The sequence below is a fragment of the Peromyscus californicus genome, unplaced genomic scaffold (genome assembly GCF_007827085.1).
Source record: "Peromyscus californicus insignis strain IS unplaced genomic scaffold, ASM782708v3 Scaffold_4__1_contigs__length_199733344, whole genome shotgun sequence".
Taxonomy (NCBI): Eukaryota; Metazoa; Chordata; class Mammalia; order Rodentia; family Cricetidae; genus Peromyscus; species Peromyscus californicus.
Window position 1 is genome coordinate 146,105,803 of NW_026294562.1, and position 21,210 is coordinate 146,127,012.

At 44.5% G+C, this 21,210-nt stretch overlaps 1 protein-coding gene across 1 annotated transcript in view; it reads right to left on the bottom strand.

Annotated features, from left to right (window-relative positions):
- Cyfip1 (cytoplasmic FMR1 interacting protein 1) overlaps nt 1-21,210 on the bottom strand; it is a 96,529-nt gene that overhangs the window by 54,328 nt on the left and 20,991 nt on the right. The window contains 7 exon segments of the mRNA XM_052762513.1: nt 967-1,095; nt 1,188-1,284; nt 3,741-3,922; nt 4,914-5,015; nt 5,159-5,236; nt 6,632-6,721; nt 6,802-6,919. Coding sequence (XP_052618473.1) covers nt 967-1,095; nt 1,188-1,284; nt 3,741-3,922; nt 4,914-5,015; nt 5,159-5,236; nt 6,632-6,721; nt 6,802-6,918 — 795 coding nt within the window. The 5' untranslated portion in view covers nt 6,919.

The following is a 21,210-nucleotide window of genomic DNA, read 5'->3' on the forward strand; positions in this document are numbered from 1 at the left end:
TCACAAGTCACTCTTCCTTTTAATGGTGCTATGAAATAAAGAGCTATCCTTTCAAAGAAAACCTTTCCCTTGAATATGTCATCTCTTGTGGCTACTCCAACTTTCTCCCTAGACACTCAAGTGCCAATGCTGAGCAGAGTACAGCGCAGTCCTAACTGTGGGCAACTGCACAAGAGAATTAGGAGACGGCTCCTCAATAATGTCATCAGGTCCATTCTTGGAGAAAAACTTCATGTACACTAAATCCAGGTGCTTGAAGCAGTCCCTAGAGTATCATGAACAAGGGTAGGCAAATGTACAATCAAGAATGTGTGTGTTAAGCTGTATATTTTTTTAAGGTTTTGTTGTGATTTAATATCTGCTATTCCCAGTCTGGGGTTTTGGATGCATTTTTTTTTTCTTCTTCACAGAAATCAGTTACAAAGGATAATTTGATTTCCAGGCTAACTACTAAGAGACAAAGGAGCATTGACTAGCATAACCTGAGTAGCACTGCACTATCCAATACACAACCAAGCATAACTACTAAACTTCACTTTGATTATGTAAAACACAAATTCAATCTGGCAACAGTCGAGTGCACATCCCCAGTGTACCCTGGGAACATGACCAAGGGCTCCTGTGTCAGCACAGTCATAGTCGTGACATTTCTACTGTCATGGCCCATCACCTTGTGATACTCTCTGACAAAGATGTGTCACAAGCTGGGACAGCAGGCATACTCAGCAGACAGTGCCTCAGACCAACTGTGCAGAGGTGGCGAACAGAGCAAAGGGAAAAGGCTGTGTGCACAGTCAAGAGACACGATCCACACACAGAACAGCTTGAGAATAAGAAAAGGCTGGCAAAGGACTAGACTAAGTACAGCCTTTTGTGCTGCTGTGCTTTATCCCTGAAAAAGGTTGTATCCCCTTACACACACACACACACACACACACACACACACACACACACACACACACATACTTTGAGTAGCATGTGTTTTTCACTGGGCGTCAAGTACATTCTGTTTTCATAGTAATCCACACACAGATTCACGATGTCTGCCAACAGTTCTTCATAGCCAGAAATGACCTCAAGCTGCTGCTGCAGAGACTGAAATACAAGAGGAAGATATAAGCTACTGCTCACTCCAGCCTCACCAGCAACACAGGCCGTCAATGGTGTGCGGAGAACACGAGCCTTACTTGTGTGATCTTGTTGTGGTTGGCCAGGAACATGGACAAATTCTGTGACTCCTGGATGGACTGTGGATCTGCCATCTTACGTAAAAACTGAGCAGCCCTAGAAAGAAAAGTCAATTCTAAAACATATCTACAAATTGGTTTAAAGGACAGGGAGTCTTGGTGGGGGAGCGGGGTGGGGAGAGAATCAGGATTCCTCTCCTCTACCTGAAGTTATTTACACAAATGTGTGTTGTAGATGCTGGTTATGGTTTCAGCCTCTTGCAGCATCTCTGACCTTGACTTTAAGGGTGGTGGTTTTCAATCTGTGAGTCGTGACCCCTTTGGGGGTCAAAAAACCCTTTCACAGGGGTGGCATATCAGATATCCTGTATATCAGATATTTACATTACAATGCATAACAGTAGCAAAATTGCAGTTATGAAGTAGCAATGAAAATAACTTCATGGTTGGGTGTCACCACAGCATGAGGAACTGTATTTAGGGTCATCAGCATTAAGAAGGTTGAGAATCACTGCTCTAGGGAAAACGTTTGACAACTTAGATGCAGCTTATACAGCTCCAAAGAGCTTCTGTGTTCTACTATCCACTGACTTCATCAACAGGTGTCTATACTCTGGTCTCTCCTATACACAGGTAAATGCCCACTTTTATTTATGGGTCAAAGGACCCCTAGTCTCCCTGTCAGAGAAGAGTCTCTGCATATCCTGACTCCCAAAGCCCTGAAATGCACTGTTAAGGATCTTTCCAAAAACCCTCTCTGGGCCACCACAATTTCCAAGGAGTGCCTCTCCCCATTTATGCTACCTCAGTCCACTATTAGCACTGTAACCTCCCAGAGTCCTAGATCTGCCACCTATTCAGCTGCACAATGGGAGGCAAACAAAAGGCCTTATATAGTAAAGTCCTTGAAGGCACACGTTGAGTCTATGTGGAGTAGAGTGAGGAACCTTTACACGTAATAGAAACTGCCATTGGATCTATCTATGCAACCCAGATTCTTAAACATTCAAGTTTCTACAAGGAAGCATCATATCCACACTAAATTCACTTCCTTTCTTCCTCATGAACAGCCTGAAACCACAATGTTTCAGGCTGTGGCCATGTAACCAAGAGGTAGACCATGAGATACGATGCAAGACTGCCAGGAACTTGAACGTTTACTGCTAAAAAAAGAGTACAGCTTTCAATTCTTTCCTCCCTGTCGACCAGAATGGAAATGGTGGGTAGATCTCAAGCAGCCACACGGCACTATGAGCAACATGTGATGACTGCAGAACTCCCTAATTAGAATATAAACAACTTAAAAATTAATAAAATATTTTCAGCCGGGCAGTGGTGGTGCACACCTTTAATCCCAGCACTTGGGAGGCAGAGCCAGGCAGATCTCTGTGAGTTCAAGGCCAGCCTGGTCTATGAAGGCAGTTCCAGCACAGCCAGAGCTACATACAGAGAAACCCTGTCTCAAAAAACAAAACAAAACTTAAAAAAAAAAAAATTGTCACTGATACGGTAACACTATCTTTTCAATGTGTTCAACTTCTTGATTCCAACAGATGCTAGGGTAGAAGACATGGCAACCACTGAAGGAAGGGATTAAGGACACCATTTTCAATTTCAGTCAAGTGTGTGGATTATTTTTGCATTTTACTTAGAATATGAACCAAAAAGCTACCATCTGGGCACAAAAGAAATGAGTGTCAATGAGAGAGACAGAGACAGACAGAATGACTATGAGAATAAAGGGTAGTGTGCTTGCTAATCTTAATTGTCAACTTGACTACACCTAGAATCAAGTAAATAAAACCCAAGCAGCTAGGTAAGCTTACGAAGGATTTTCTTGATTGATCATTTGCCATGGGAAGACCCAGCCTAAACCTGGATCATTTAAGGTCAGAAGACCTACCCTAAATCTGGAATTGAGGTATGTCATCATAGCAACAACAAAATCTCATTAATACATCCATGCTGGCCTCTTTCTAGTCTGGTCCTCTGCCCTCAGAAGAGGAAAGTTACTACAAGAAAGAGCTGTCTAGAGGACCTGTAATGCTCGATATGACCCTCAGGTACCTCCCAATAGTGCATGGGCCAAGTTCGTACAAGCTCATGTCTGCAATGAAGTGCCAGGGTTGTTCAACACACAAATGACAGGCAAGGGTGATAACAATCCTCAGGATTGAAGCTCAGCATCTTGGATGGAAAACCCACTTTCCCTAGAGGAGGATGCTCCCTGGGCCAACCACCTATGCACAGTGAACAGAGATGGATGTGCGTATTTATCATCTCAAGGTTCCTAAACACACAGATTTCCCCATAACCATTTGAGGCTCACCAGAAAGCCCCAAGATGTGTGAAACTACCAGAGACCCTTAAACTGTCAGCAACCCGTGCACCTTATTCTTGGTAGCCAGTACTCACAGTCCCAAGACTGTTGAGTAGCTGCTATCAGCAGAAGCAATGACTTTAGCACACAGGAGATATGCACCTGCTGCTCGCAAGGCTGAGACAGGACCTCTCTCTAGGTAGACCTACAGCAGGCTGCAGGTCCAAGCTCACCTCTTATATGCTGAGTGGTCATTCTTCACACTGCACTTCATGTTCTTCAGCTCATCCAACACGGCAAACATGTTGATAAATTTGCCCAATGTGATCAAGTAGGCTTCAGACACAAAATCCTTTCTCCTCTCAGCGTGACACAAACGTCTCACTTCCCCACAGAAACGCTCGATGGCATTTCTCTAAGCACAGAAACGGGAAGGCAGAAGGGCCCTCGTCAGCAGCTTATCAGATCTACGTTCAAGCTTCAAGGACGGTCCCTCATTCACTGTTTCTCACTGAGGCTCTAGGATCACCTTCCACCTCACATAGAGACCCTTGTCTGAGCAATTTCCATGCTTCTGCTCTATAAAAACTATTATTTATTTCACTGTTTAACAACTATGGCTCTTACTAAAGTAAAAGAATTTTGCTGATTATTCCTGCAAAACTACTGCGGCAGTTACTGCTGATCATCCACGTGAAAGAATCTAGACTCACCTAAAAGACAGGTTTTCACGCATGCCTGTGGGGGATTACCTTGATGATACTAACTGAGGTAGAAAGGCCCACACACACCCCTGTGGGCAATGCCATTCCCTGGCTGGGATCCTGGGCTGTAGAAGTGGAGAAAGCAGCTGGGACACAGTATGCATTCTTATCTCTGTGTCATAATTATCAAAGTGGCATGATTAAGTGGTTACAAAGCTCCTACTGTCTCCAGTTCCCTGCTACGATGGATTGAACCCCTGAACTGCGGGCTAAATAAAACCCCTTCTCCTTTAAGTTGGTTCCCAGGGGTATGTTGTTATAGCAACAGAAACCAACTACAGGCCCAAGCAAAATGCTCCAATAAAGCATCTATAATATTGACGTTGTCAGGGGAAAAGCTGAGGGGATTTTCTTTCTGGTAAGTTTTAAGATTAAACTAAAACTCAAGGAAAGATACGGTTAAAAAGAGGGTCAAAGAAGTCAAGCTCAGGGTAGAAAGTACCAGGAAGGCAAAAAAAAAAAAAAAATGGTTAAAAGACAAGATCTACAGTGCACTTGAACTGATGAGAGCAAGCTTTTGCGCAGGATAAAATTCACGCTAAAAGAACTGTTTACTCAGAAGAACGGCGAAACCTTAGTCCTCCTTCGTCTCCTGTCCCTACTCTCCAGTATCAAACCCCTCTAATTATTTTAATGTCTTACCTGAAAGTACATGAAATTCATCAGTTTTGTGACCTCAGGCTCAAGGACTTCCACAGTTTTCTCATAAATTTCAACTCTGTTAGGCTGCTCATTGCATTTCACCTATGCATAAAGAAACAAATGCAAAGTGGAGGTTTTCATTGGGCTGAACGAAACAGGCACATTCATCACTGCGTAAGGGGTACACGAGGGTGTGGCTGGCCTGGTAGGACTGGGGACGGGAATGGCAGGAAGGGACAAGGCACCTGAGGGATGGCACGGGAGCAGCTCCTCCAGGTGTACAGCATGACAGCGTACTCTTGGCCTTCCTCCAGCATCTCGTTCTGCAAAATCCACAGGACCAATCATGTGTAAGTAGAGGACAAACACAGAACGAGATGCAAACCGCTGACGGTACCACAAACCACCCTACCTACCGCTTCAGAGATTGTAGCCTGACAAGATACACACTGTACACTACAGATGAGCACAACAACCCCAGCGATCCCTACAAAGGACTCTGGGTGACAACACAAGTCACTCCTGAGGAGAGCCACCACAGACGTGCACCTTGGCCCCACCCAACCCTCCATAACTACCTGAAATGCAGACCTGAAGCTAGGGGCATGAAGGCTGGGCAAGAATACATAATAGCATCCTCAGTTTCTTTCCCAGGTTACACCAAGCTTCCTGGTTTAGACAGGATCCAGAAGCCGAGCTGCTAGCTCAGGATATATAGGAGGAAAAAGCAGAATACTTCACACAGCACTAAAAATTCAGGGACGGTATCCACGGGAAGAGGGCAACCATCATGTTTAAAACTGCTTTGGTGTTCTGTTCCATTCCTTCCTTATCATTTGCTTTGGTAAAAGTGGTAAAAACCCATAGGTGGTCTTTAAAATGTGACTGGAAACCTGGTAATGTTTTAAGATGCATTAAAGGTACTGCCTTTCCCAACCTGGTCTACAGAGTTTCAGGGCAGCCAGGGCTACACAGGGAAACCCTGTCTCAAAAAACAAATACACATGGCCTTTCACCTTATAACTTCACTCCTACCAATGTTTAGAAAGATGTTCATCACAGCATTCTTTACTACACAGAAGGGGAAACTGAGTAATGTACAAAAATAGTTAACTATGTGGACATTTACAAAACGGGTTATACAGACATTCAAGGTACTTTCTCTGGAACACTCCATGATATGAAAATCTGCACAAAATCATTAACATACATAATTACAATTATAGAATTCAGCCGGGCGGTGGTGGCGCACGCCTTTAATCCCAGCACTCGGGAGGCAGAGCCAGGCGGATCTCTGTGAGTTCGAGGCCAGCCTGGGCTACCAAGTGAGTTCCAGGAGAGGCGCAAAGCTACACAGAGAAACCCTGTCTCGAAAAACCAAAAAAAAAAAAAAAAAAAAAAAAAAAACAATTATAGAATTCATTTAGAAAACCCAAGTCCCCTATGAGTGTACACCTGACCTATGTAAGTACAGGCATGGAGAAACAAAGATCACCAACCAAGGGCACCCTTACAATGTCGGCTTTCCCTGGGCCAGAGAGATCAAATGTCTTAAAAGAGTATGCACTGCTTTTATAAAAAAAAGCAAAGACGTTCTTAAAACCGTGAGGCATTTCCGTCTCTTTTTCTCTGCCTAGTCTATCACGAAGCATGTAGTTTGTCTGATGCTCAAATGTGACACCCGCTAGAGAGAAATGGAGAGACATAGACAACATTACCATGCTAGAGTGGACAGTCGCTTGCTCAATGTATCTTGCAATGCCTGTGACAAACGCATTTCTGTCTTCAAAGTTGGTGTTGAAGTTTGGCTGAAAGAGAGGGAAACAAAATAAGAACATCACGCTGAGGTCAGAGCAGCAGGCTGTGACACATCTGCTCAAAGACCTACCTGGTAGAGCAGGGAGGATGGTGGAGGCTCAATGCAGGGCTGCTGGTCAGGCAGAGGCAGCTCCTCCAGGAGGTCCACATTGGACAGTGCATCCTCTAGTGTCACCTGGGCAGCCATCCTGCAACAGAACAAAGCACAAAGTCACCCGTGAGGAAAGACGCTGTCCGGAATATACAGCAGGCCTTCTGACGTGGGTTACATGGCTTCCAGTTCCCTTCTCCTTCTTTCAAGGGCACTGGAGATGACCAGAGCATGAAGGCATGGGGACAGCCAGTCCCTGAGAGGCCTTTCCTCCCTCCAGGCTTATGGGAAGGCTCTCCTGACCTCCAGAGTATCCATGTGCAGAAAACACAGGTTACTGTATTTGCCATCACTTCCTGTACCCTTTCTACATTGGTGCTCCGGTCCTAGTTGGGGGTGCTTAGGGCCCCACAGAGCCCTAACGGTGCCAACCCTTCACAGGGCTGGAAGAGGGCAGCATCTCCTGCATGGTTATTCCAAATATGTAAGGACAAGAAGTACTGCCCTGGGCCACCAGCAGGGTAGCCACACAGACAGGCTGGATCACAGGGACTGCTACTAGAGAAGTGGTGTGTGTGTGCATGGTGAACTCGGGAGGTGGCTGTTGGAGAGAAAAGTATAGACACCAGAGCTAGTACAGAGAGGCAGAGAAACGCAGGCCTATAACACAAACCTTCTATGCCAGCTACAAAAGGCAGAGGCAGCGCATGTACCCTGCCTCCCACTGAACGTGTTCTGACCCCAGCAGGATGGGGGGCGGGGTAGAAAGATAGTCCACTCTCCTAGAGGGGAGATATGAAGACCTGGGGCTCTGTCCCCAGATGGAGTCACAGGACAGGCTGTGTTCTAAGAAGGAAGTAACAGCAAACGAAGCAAAGGAAGTACTAAATGGAAGCCTCTGAACAAAATGGCAGCGTCGAAGTTAAAGTTAGCATGCTGCCCTGTTTCCTCTCAAGGGTCAGAGTTACATCCCAAGATGAAAAACTGAAAAAGGAAGTTCCAGAGACCCAGTAAGTCCCAAGCTATTGTAGTGAGGAACAGAGTCCACAAAGCTGCTCTTGAAATTCCAGACTTAACCTCAAACAGCTCAAGTATCGAGCGAAGACTCTGCTCACTTAGAAGACCAAAGTCAGGTCTTCTATAGTCATGTGTAACATATGACGGAGGACAGGTCAAATGCCACAGCACAAACTGAGAAGTGGGACTGATATGGAGCCATGACCCGGAAATGACGGGCTGTGTGCCTAATAAAGTGAAACCAGCAACATTCTCCAATGGCTGAAGTAAGACTCAAAGTCTCATACCACAATATCCAAAATGTCCAGTTTCCATTCAAGTTATTCGGCACATAAAGAACTCGTAGCCAACTTCCTGGGGCTACTGAGGTCATGGATCTTAGAAGAAAATCTACAAGCCGGGCGGTGGTGGCACACGCCTTTAATCCCAGCACTCGGGAGGCAGAGCCAGGCAGATCTCTGTGAGTTTGAGGCCAACCTGGGCTACAGAGTGAGTTCCAGGAAAGGCACAAAGCTACACAGAGAAACGCTGTCTCGAAAAACCAAAAAAAAATCTACTACTGTCCCTTTGCTAGTCCAGCATAATTCCTAACTACATGTAAATCTTATCCTTATATCCAAAGACAAATGTAGGTATCACCTCTCATCAAAAAAGCCTCTCTTCACAGCCAATGGAGACCAGGACAGGAAACCATAACTGGACGCAAAGCAGAGGTCAACAGATCATGGGGAATCCAGCCCTAGTGGATACATCACAGCTCCTGGATCTATGGCTCAGGAAAGACTTCGAATCCTGAGAGCCAAAATACAGGATGTCTGCTGTAAAACAGTCTCTTGTTGAAACGGCTGCATACACAAGACTTGAACAATGGCAATATCAATGAACATGCTAAGGCAAAAGGGGGTAAAATCTCAAGGGGGTCCCTGTCGGGGTCCCCACAAATGCTACAGCCTATACAAGAGCTAAGGAGGAAATCGGGTTCAACAAGACTCAGCAGGCTGGTTCAGACTTCTAGCCTCTGACCCGAATGGTTTATTTTTGACATATTTAAGCACAGTACAACTTTGGAAAAAAGTTTCCTTTTGGCAATGAATACAACAAAGCTTAAGGCATGGCTACAGTGAAACTCCTTTGCAAAGTACATGGGACCACTTTCATAAGAAGGAGCTCCACTGACTAGGAAACAATGCTCGCGAGTCTGGGGGATTCAGGTGAAGCCTAGTTCTACAGCACAGCAAAGATCACCAGGCTATTAACAACATTCGCTCCAGCCTTCTGTGTGGAGAACAGGTGTAAATCCCTTCCATTGAAGAGAAAAGCCTTCGGGTGTAACACTCCTGTTTTCTCCAGTGCCGTCCATCCGTAAGCACGTGGCCCTCGGGCCCTTTTACAGGTCCCACCCCTAGATAAAGAACTGCCAAGAGAGGTAGAATTAGCCTCTCCTAGGGGTAAGCCTTCTAACTGGTTATCTAGCACCAAGTGGTCAGCCCTGAAACCACAGACACACAGAAAAGAAGAACAGACTCATCAGGTCGGAGTCATATATTTATGCATACATATACATATATATGTAACAGTGATAATCAAGAAAAAGAGGTTATCAATTTGAGAGTAATGGGGGACATGGAAAGAGTTAAGGGGTACTTGAGAGAGCTCTGGAGGGAGGAAAGGGGAAAGTTGATGTAATTATATTTTCATTAAATATATATTTTATAATTACATCAATTTCCATACACACACACACACACACACACACACACACACACACACACACATCGCCAACAAGTCAGAACTCCCACCTGACTTCAAACCATCAAACGTGAAAAGATCCAATAATTTTAACACTCTCAAACCAAATGAAAAAGTTCAAGGTGAACAACAAGCAAACAAACCAAAGTAAAAAGAACACAATGGAAACTTCAGAACTAAAAGACACAATGTTAAAAACCTGAAAATTCCACAATGAAGCACCCGGGCAGCCAGAGAGAACAGTTCACTCTGCTGCTGCACTTCAAGCCCAGGGACTCACGAGTGCTAAGGAGACACTCTATTCTCTCTACACCTTACCCTTCAGCCCAGCAGCACGATTTTAAAGTCTGAAAGATAAACAGTATCTATCTGAATCCTCCATTACAGTCAGAACCATCATTCTGTGACTCGATGAAGAACTAAAGAATACAAGAGGTGACCGGAAGTTCCTTGGACTGAAGAGAGAGGACACAGATGACAAGTTGGGTCACAGAGAATGAAATAAATGCAAGGAATGAGTAACCAGGAGTGTTATTTCTCTACAACTCTTTTAAATTTGTTTAGTGGCACTGAAGAGATGGCTCCGCACCGCAGTTAAGCTCACTTGTTCTTCCAAATGACCAGGGTTCGACTCTCACCAAGGGTATGGCAGCTCACAACCATTTATGACACCAGTTCCAGAGGATTCAATGCCCTCTTCTGGCCTCCACAGGCACCAGGCATGCAAGGGGTGTTTAGACCTACACATAAGCAAAACACTCGTACACTTAAAAGTAACAACAAATTTTTAAAATAAAAATTAAAGTCAGGTAGTGGTACATGCCTTTAATCCCAGCACTTGGAGGGAGGGAGGGAGGCAGAGACAGGTGGATCTCCCTCTGAGTTTGAGGACAGCCTGGTCTACAGAGTGAGTTAGTTCAGGACAGCCAGGGCTACACAGAGAAACCCTGCCTCAAAAAACCAAGATAGATAGATAGACAGACAGACAGATAAATAAACAAAAATTAAATGTTTGGTGGTTGAAAGACAAAATTAAAAAATTACCTGACATTTGTGGAGGGAAGGCCAAAATGGAGCAAAGCCCAGAACCCCAAATGGCTAGCCTTAGACTGCTATAACCTGACCCTCCCCGCCCAGAGTTTCAGCCCATACTCTGTGACCCAGGCCTTAGATCTGAACTGAACTTAGACAAACCAGGACCGCTCTTATGTGAACAGCCCCATCTGCATACCAGAGACCGCACAACTGGGAACTGTATGCACAGTGGCCAACCCTGATCCCTCAGGACTGTACACAGCCTAAACTAGACTATATTCCTTCACACTGGGCAAATCACATGACAGGAAATAGCACACAGAGAAACTCAGCATAACCATATTAAGTGTTACCCCCAGGTGAAGAACCCCCAGCCCACTGACCTTCACCAGAGGCAACACTCTGGCTATAACACAGCCAGCTGCCATTGTCCAGTGTACTCAGTAGTGTTATGATTACTAATTTTGTCTGAAAGATAATTCATTCACTGCCTGCCAATCTCTTCCGTTACTATAGGAACTGACAGCCAGCACCCAGTCTACTATAATATCGGGTCTATATAAACGGCAATTATATAAATACATAGCATTGACTTATTTATATTGGTGCTAATGATCAAACCTAGGGTCTGCATAGGCTAAGGTCATACTTTATCACTAAGGTGTAGCCCATATAAGTATGCAATAAATGTAATTGCAAATAATATTTATATGCAATTATATTAGCTATATAAAATAACTATAACTTAAGGGAGTGTCAGATAGTTAAACACACAGCCTTGACACAGCTAAAGATGGACCCTCATGATCAGCTTTGGACCCCATCTCTTGATTCATTTGACAATACTGGAGAAACTAAGCTTCTGGCTGTTCAATAACCATGCTTGGAAACCAAAGTCAATGAGGCTATATGGGCTAAAAAGGATAGTCAAATACTGTGGTCAATGTCCTGTGAATGAGAGTTCCTGGAAAGAAGCTGTGTCTACAAAGGCTGACTGACTGATGAGACCTCCCATGATGTGCAGAGGTTGAGCAGTTGTAACTCTAGTGCTTAATTACAACTGATCTCAGGTACTCAGGCCTCCTAAATAGCCTTCCCTTGCTCCACTACTGGGTCAGACTCTTCCCTTAAGAGTTACTCCAATGGCTGGGCATGGTAGCACATGCCTTTAATCCCAGCACTCAGGAGGCAGAGGCACACAGATCTCTGCAAGTTCAAAGCCAGCCTCTCCTCCACAGTGAGTTCTAGTACAGCCAGCACTATGTAGAGAGACCCTGGTATTTTTTTTTTTTTATTTTTATGTTCATTGGTGTTTTGCCTCCATGTATACCTGTGTGAGTGTGTAAAGCCCTAGCACAGGAGTCACAGACAAGTGTGAGCTGCCATGTAGGTGCTGGGAATTGAACCTGGGTCCTGTGGAAGAGCAGCCAGTGCTTTTAACTGCTGAGCCACCTCTCTAGCACCCCTAACCCCTCAAAAAAAAATGTTAATCCAATTGGACATGTCAATTACCTAGCCAGATTTGCTGGTTCACCTAAAGACATGATAAGGTCATGGGAAGAATAATCATCCCCTTCATGGGTTAAGGTACTTACATAACCCAGAAGCTCCCCGCCCCCATTCAGGGTAGTTGCTTGCAGATCTTCTCTGCTACGGCTGCTCATCTTTCTGAGTTGTGACATTTCCTTTTCTCCTGTCTATCTCTTCTTTGAACACCAGCCAAAACCCTAAGCAAGTTTTCTTTAACAGCTGTTTATATACATCCATTGCTGACCCTAACTCAAAAAGAATTTCTTTTCCATCTCTCTTCTCCCTGCCAACTGCCAAGATTTACAGCTTGTCTGCCCTGTTGCTTTTTCGTGAACTCTAAGAAAATGGTTAGATCGTCCTTCTGAGTCTGTTTTCCAATTACTCTATTGAGATTAAGAAGTCACAAAGGAAACCCTAATTAACAGGGGGAAAGCAAGCCTATACAGTGGTAAGATTTCCACATTCTGTGACAGAGTAGAGAAATACTGGTCTTAACAGACTACAACAACCTAATAGGCATGTACTTGGTAGTTTTTACAGCATCCACTAAAAGAAGGCTGAACAGTGTGAACAACGTAACTCAAGATTTAGCTCGGTGCTAGACTGTTTTCCTTCAATGCAAAGTCCAGGGTTTAACACCCTGCATCACCTCCCAAAAGAGAATGTGGGGGTGGGAGAGAGCGGAAATAACTATTAAATAGACACAATTTGGGATAAATTAAAATGGAATACTACGAACTGTTGAAATTCTAAAAGAAGGCAGAAACAGGGCCGATGGAGTAGCTCCGTGACCCAGAGTGCTTAGTACGCTCAAAGTCTTGACCTAAATGCTGGGCAACAAAATGAACTAACCAACAACAACACACAGCCGGCAATGAGAGTAAAGAAACAAAGAAGAATTAAGGAGAGGCTGTGCAGCCAGATGTGGTGGTGCACACCTTTAATTCCAGCACTCCAGAGGCACAGGGAGGTGGGTCTCTGGGTCTCTGTGAGTTTGAAGTCAGCCTGGTCTACACAGTAAGCAGCAAGCCAGTGAGGGCTACAAAGTGAGACCCTGGCATCATCATCATCATAATAATCACAGCAACAACAATAACGACTAGATCTAAATCTAAACATATCAATAATTACATTAACTATAAACACTCTAAAAAACGACAAAGATAATTAGATGGATCTCCTAGGTGAAAGGAGAACAGGAAGAAGAAAACCGGTAAGAACTAGTCAAATGGCAGCTGGGGTGGCTCTGGGCCCTAGCCTGCAGAAAAGGACGTTACTGTGGCTAGACAGTGGCCCTACATTATGAAGGAAGGAGCAATACCCCAAAGCCAGAACAATCCTAACTCTGTGCATCTAGTCCAAACACTTCAAACTCCACAGCAAAAATGGACAGAATTGGGAAGAGAACCAGGACAATGAACAACTCCAAACTGGAGACTGACAGCAGGTCGGCTAGCAGCAGCCTGGGAGGCAGCCTGTTGCCCTGGCAACACACTGACTTCAAGGAAGGAGTAACTATCACAACTCCACCTCCTTAGAATTGGAAATAGTGTGTAAGAGCATCACAGGCATCCCTTCTCAAAACTGAAAGTGACGTTCAAAAAGGCAGAGGCCCATCAAGGAAAAGCTGTCTCCTCCTGGCAAAGCATGAATATTTCATAGATTTTTTTTTCTTTTTAAAAAACCTACTCTCACATGATTTTTTAAAAATCCTGTCAATGGCATATACGATTCTCCCCAGAAGCCCAATCTTTAATGCTTACAGACCCTGACTGCTAAGCCTGCCTGAAGCAGAACTTTCTCTGGTCTCGAAATTTCCCTTCTGTGAACACTGGCCAAAATTTTAAGCCAGTCAACATGAGCACTCTGGGTATTCTCACGCTCTCTGAATGACCCATCCTCCCTGTTCCTGCCCCCTCCCCACCCCCACCATGTATGCAATCCCCGGTCTCCATCGCTGAGTTCGTCTGCTTTCTTGAACTTTAATTCTGCAAGCACAGCTTCCTCTCAACCTCTGGTCAGTCTCCCTCCTCCCAGCAGCTGCTGAGAGCTCCACCTTGCTAGTCCTGTTTATTTTCCTCTTTTTTTTTTTTTGGTTTTTTCGAGACAGGGTTTCTCTGTGTAGCTTTGCGCCTTTCCTGGAACTCACTTGGTAGTCCAGGCTGGCCTCGAACTCACAGAGATCCGCCTGGCTCTGCCTCCCGAGTGCTGGGATTAAAGGCGTGCGCCACCACCGCCCGGCTTCCTCTAACTCTTACACAGTGTCTCCTGTGTCCTTCCGAGGCATCCAGCTTCCTTCTTCCACGTCCTTTATACAGCAGAAGGTGCGGTCCAGATGAAAGGCGGATCTTCCCAAAGACCTGGATTAGAAGTGGGTCTTCCCACTTCGAGTGATTTAATTAAGAACAACCCCTCATCGGTGTGCCCAGCTGCTTGGGTTTTAGTTAATTCCAGACGTACGTAGTCAAGCTGACAAAGAAGAGCAGCCATCACAAGTCCACCCCCTGTCAACCTGACAGACAATCCTATCTCCTTATGTCATGCTTAATTTCCAAATGAAAACAATAACCAGGTCATAATCATACCTAACATGATATAAGTATCCCTTGTACAATGGCAAACATTTTAGAAATTTAGAATAGGTAGCAATGTTCCTTGAGGGATATTTTTTGGTATCTCAAACTTAAACATGATAGCCACTGATAGTCTCTCAATTGATATTACATTACATGATAAAGAAATCAAGAAAAGGAAACACAAATCACTGTACAAACACATCCTTAACAAAACCAACACTCATGTCAATTATAATCCTTGGGTCTGTAACTGGTCACGTGGTCTTAGCTGGTATTTGTAAGTACCTTCCTCTACTACCCATTCTGTATTTCCTCCTCTTTGCAGGCATCTCAGCAGGTCTAGGCTCTTTTCCTGGAGGAGTGACCCACACCTTCATTCCTGAAGGGTCTGTGCCCATTGTCATCCTGTCTGGATTAGGAATTTGTAGTTTCCCATTGATTAATCACAGGACACAGCAGCACCAAGAGATGATCTCCTTCACTCCAGACAGAATCCTTCTTATTGCCATGGTGGAGCGGCAATTCAATTTCCCCTTGGTGCTACAGATCAATCATTCCTCCTAACACTATTATTCTTCCTTAGCCCACTGACCTAAGGAAGGCAGAAGACTATTCCAGTTCAAAGGAATATTGTGGCTCCAGGCAGGAGTGCTCCCTCTTCTGGAACCAAAACGTCTAGGCCAGCAGAAGTTGAGATCGCAAACAGGAAGCAAAAATTTTCCTACTGGGTCACAAGGGATGATAGTGTAACTATTCCCTTTTCCAATCCTTGATTCCTGGACATACGGATCCTGGCTATGGGAGAAACCATACCATACACTGGATTCAGATTCAAAGCATGTAACACTTCTCAAGAACACCACTCCAGCTCTCCAGACTGTTGCCATCTAATTGGTGCTGTCTTTAAAAGGTCATTCCATCCTTCTATCACGCCAGCGGCTTCAGAATGGTGGGGGACATGGTAAGATCAGCATATTCCATGACTGTGGGCCTACTGTCACACGTCTCTGGCTGTGAAGTGAGTTCCTTGGTCAGAAGCCATATTGTGTGGAATACCATGATGGTGGATAAGGCATTCTATAAATTCATGGGCGGTGGTTTTGGCAGAAGCATTATGTACAGAAAAGGCAAATCCATAACAAGAATATCTAGTCTGGTAAAGACAAAGCATTGTCCTTTCTATGGAGGAAGTGGTCCAATGTAATCAACCTGCCACCAGGTTGCTGGCTGGTCACCCTGGGGAATGGTGCCATATCTGGTGATGGTCTCTGCTGTTGGCAGACTGGGCACCCAGTAGCATCTGTAGCCAGGTCAGGCTTGGTAAGTGGCAGTCATGTTGTCGAGCCCAGGCAAGACCCCCATCTCTGCCACCATGGCCACTTTGTGCATGGGCCCATTGAGCAATGACAGGGATGGATGGGGAAAGAGGATGACTGTTCACCAAACGGGTCATCCTATCTACGTGATTACTGAACTACTCCTCAGCTGAAGTCACCTTTTGATGAGCATTTACATGGGACACAAGTATCTTTACATCCTTCCCCACTATATGGAGAGATCTATCCACATACTTCTTACCCAGATGACTTTCTCACCCAATTTCCAATTCCCTGACCATCCAGAAAATCCACTGGTTATAGCACATGAACTAGGGAACAATTGTGTATCTGGCCTTCTCTCCTTCCCCCAAAAATGTATAATCATGTGTACTGCCTGAAGTTCTGCCCACCGTGAAGATTTCCCTTTGTCAGTATCTTTCAGGGTTGTCCCCGAAAGGGACTAGAATGCTGCAGCTGTCCACTTCTGGGTAGTGCCTCCTTAACATGCAGAATCATCAGTACACGAGGTTCTAGTCTTCTCTTCCTCAGTCAACTGATCATAGGGAACACTCCATGAACCTATAGGTGCATTCTTGGCAGCAGATGGCATTGTAACAAGAGTAGAAGCCATAGGCATCGGGAAACTTTGTAATGAGTCTTTTTCTATCCCAGCCAGCTCCCAAATAAAGACACAGAGACTTTAATTATGAAAGCTCAGCCTATAGCTTAGGCTTGTTCCTAACTAGCTCTTATAACTTAAATTAATCCATTTATATTAGTCTACGTTCTATCACATAGTGTTACCTCTCTTCCATCTTTCACCTTCTGTTTCCTCTCCATGTCTCCTCACTTCTCCTGCACACCTAGATTCCTCCTCCTTTCTCTCCCTGAAAAATCCTACCTATACATCTTGCCTAGCTATTGGCCATTCAGCTCTTAATTAAACCAATCAGAAGGCATCTTGGCAAGAACACATTTTCACAGTGTACAAATATTCTGCCACAAAACTTCTTCACATCAAGATCTGTTCAGACCCGATCATATATATGTATCACTTCCATTTGATAATGGATTGCTGCTGTAAAATAATGTCATGGGTCAGATAACACCCAGCTCAGGTTGCACGGTAACTTGGTAACCCACTGTCCAATGTTCAGTTTCCACTAAAGCCCAATAGCAGGCCAAGAGGTGTCTCTCAAAGGGAGAATAATTGTCTGCAGATGACTGTACAACCTTGTGTTGTAGAATGTTTAACTATGTAAAGATGTGTTGCATTTGTTTCATTATGTAAAGATGTGTTGCTGTTTCACCTTGCCTGCCTAACACACCTGACTGGTCTAATAAAAAGCTGAATGGCCAATAACAAGGGAGGAGGTATAGGTGGGACTTCAGGCAGGGAGAGTAAGGAGGAGGAGGAATTTAGGGAGAGTAAATAGGAGGAGGTATAGGCTGAAGAAGAAAGAAAAGGAGATGACAGAGAGATGCCAAGGGCCAGCCAGTCAGACACAGAGGAAGCAGGAAAGTAGGACATAGAGAATGAAAGAAAGGTAAAAGCCCCAAGGCAAAACATAGATGAATAGAAACAGGTTAAATTAAAGTGGGACAAAGCTAAAGCCAAGCATTCATAATTAATAGTAAGTCTTCCTGTCTTTATTGGGAGCTGGTTGGAGGCTCAAAGAAAATTCCAACTACAGTCTTGCTCCAAAATCCCAAAGGTCTCTTCTGTGATTCCCCTATAGGGGCCTGCCAAAGGCTCCAAACAGCATTCCTATCTCCCACTGTTACTCCAAGTACCATCAGGTCTGCTGGATCACAAGGTCCAAGAAGTAGAGCAGCCTGCACAGCAGCCTGGACCTGTTGAAGAGTCTTCTCCTGTTCCAGGCCCCACTAAATCTAGCAGCTTTAGGAGTCCCATGCTATATATGAGCCAGAGTAACGCATCCAAGTGAGAAATGTTCTGTCTAAACTTAGTGCTTCTTTCTTGGTGGTGGGAGGAGCCAGGTACAATAACTTTTCCTTCACCTTAGAAGGAAAATCTCTGCATGCTCCACACCATGGACTCCTAAGAATTTCACTGAGGTAGAAGGCCCTTGAATTTTGGTTGGATTTATTTCCCATCCTCTGACATACATATGTGCTACCAATAAGTTCAAAGTGGTTGCTACCTCCTGTTCACTTGGTCCAATCAGCATAATGTCTTTAATATAGTGCACCAATGTGATATCTTGTGAAAGAGACAGATGACCTGCTGTGAATGATTGATTGATAAATAAAACACTGATTGGCCAGTAGCCAGGCAGGAAGTATAGGCAGGACTAGCAGAGAGGAGAATGGGGAGAACGGGAAGTCGGGGAGAAGGAGACGCCAGCCTACCGTCCAGGGAGTATGATGTAAAGGCAGAAGGTAAAGCCACAGAACATGTGGCAACATATAGATTAACAGAAATGGGCTGAGTATAAGAGTAAGAGCTAGACAATGGTAAGCCTGAGCTAATGGCTGAGCAGTTTAAATAATATAAGCATCTGTATGTTTATTTTATAAGTGGGCTACGGGACTGCCGGGGCTTGGCGGAACCCAGAGAGAAAAACTCTGGCTACAATGACCAAGATTCCCTCTTACTAAGTTATGACATGGGAGGAGAGAGAATATATCCTAGAGGTAAAACTGTAAAGGTATACTGCTGGCCTTGCCAACTGAAAGCAAATTGCTTCTGGTGGTCTTTATGGACAGGTACTGAGAAAACAACATTTGCTAGATCAACAGCTGCATACCATGTACCAGGAGATGTGTTAGTCTGCTCATGTAAGGACACCACATCTGGCCCAGCAGCTACAATGAGTCACAACTTAATTGAGTTTTTAATAGTCAACTGTCATTCTCCTTGATCCATCTGTCTAACACACAGGTCAGACAGGAGGGTTAAAGGAGATGTGGTGGGAACCACCACACCTGCATCTTCCCAAAAGTCCTGATGCTGGCACTCATTTCTCCAATTCCCCCAGGGATGTGATGCTGCTTTGGATTCACCATTTTCCTTGGCAGAGGCAACTTAAAGACTTCCATTTAGCCTTTTTAACCATATAGCCCTCACTCCACAGGCCAGGGAGCCAATGTGAGAATTCTGCCAATTTCCAAATATATCTATCCCAATTACACATCCTGGGGCTGGGAATAACCACAGGATTGTAGCTAGAGTTTTCCTGCCTGGTCCACAGTCAGGACAAATCTCTCTCACCCGCCAGTCCCACAGCCGCTCAGACCTGACCAAGTAAACACAGAGACTTATATTGGTTACAAACTGTATGGCCGTGGCAGGCTTCTCGCTAACTGTTCTTACAGCTTAAATTAATCCATTTCTATAAATCTATACCTTGCCACATGGCTCGTGGCTTACCGGCATCTTCACGTGCTGTTTGTCATCATGGCGGCTGGCAGTGTCTCTTTGACTCAGCCTTCCACTTCCCAGCTTTATTCTCTTCCATGTCCCGCCTACACTTCCTGCCTAGCCAATGGCCAATCAGTGTTTTATTTATTGACTAATCAGCAACACATTTGCCATACAGAACACCCCACATCACTTCCCCTTTTCTTTTTTTTTTTTTTTTTTTTCAAAAAGGAAGGTTTTAACCTTAACAAAGTAAAATTACATATAATTTGGGAATTTGGGCGTAGCTTCTCTTACTACTTCCTGCTGGAGGGGGGCGCTGTATCTTACGGGGACACAAAGAAAATTTTAGGATTATGGAATAGTCCATGAGGCTGTATTGTCTGAGCCAGTTGCCTTCAAATCGTTCTGGATGTTGGATCATCTGGGCCATGGTGTCATCAGAGACCTTTCAGGGGGTCTTGGCTGGTCAAACCTGATGTATCTTAATCTGGAACAAATCCATAGCCTTTGACTTTCTGTGGGAACAAAAGCAGAGACTCTTTTCCAAAGCAACATATCCTTATATCCAAATTTTGAAGTCAAGGTACCTTTAAAATATACATTTTGGCATAACTCAACAGCTTTTACAATCAAATGTTTTTCTGCAGTTAAAAATCCCAAAGACCCGGGCGGTGGTGGCGCACGCCTTTAATCCCAGCACTCGGGAGGCAGAGGCAGGCGGATCTCTGTGAGTTCGAGGCCAGCCTGGGCTACCAAGTGAGTCCCAGGAAAGGCGCAAAGCTACACAGAGAAACCCTGTCTCGAAAAACCAAAAAAAAAAAAAAAAAAAAAAAAAAAAAATCCCAAAGACAACACAATCCAGATTCTCTGTGTAATATTCATCTTTACGTGGCTTATTTTTTATATTAATTTTACTGTCTCTTTAAAGACTTTACTTTTTAAAACTATTTATTTGCTACCAAGTGAGTCCCAGGAAAGGCGCAAAGCTACACAGAGAAACCCTGTCTCGAAAAACCAAAACAAAAAACTATTTATTTGTTTATATAACTGTATATATCACCTTTTTTGTCTCTTTCAAGCCTACGTATATTTTACACACATTGTAAACTATTACATCTGAATCTGTCTTATTGTGAACCTATTGCTTTAAACTGCAGCAGCTGTGGCTGCTGGCTCCGCCCACCTCAGCTTCCCAACATGGCGGTGGTATGTTACCGGCAGCTCTGGGAGCTATAGTGGGTCTATGCTTTTAGCCAAGCAGCGTGTAGCCCAGAAACCTCTTTTTTTGTTTTGTGCTAGCAAAGTCTAAATCCACCACGCATCTTAATGTGCCACTTGCAGAGGCCTCATTCCCGCCATACTGAAGGTCGAGCATGCACGCTAGGAACCCACCAGTAGCTCAAACCTGCAGCTGCCGCTCATTTGAGAGAGACAATTAGGAAGCTGTTTTTAGTTCTGTTTTAGAATCTTTTTACTCAGGTTTTAGGTGGAAACTCTTGCCACCACGTTGGACGCCATTTGTAGCTAGAGTTTTCCTGCCTGGCCCACAGTCAGGACAAATCTCTGACACCCACCAGTTCCACAGCCATTCAGACCCAACCAAGTAAACACAGAGACTTATATTGGTTACAAACTGTATGGCCGTGGCAGGCTTCTTGCTAACTGTTCTTACAGCTTAAATTAATCCATTTCTATTAATCTATACCTTGCCATGTGGCTTGTGGCTTACCGGTACTTTACATCTTCCTTGTCCTGATCACGGCTGGCAGTGTCT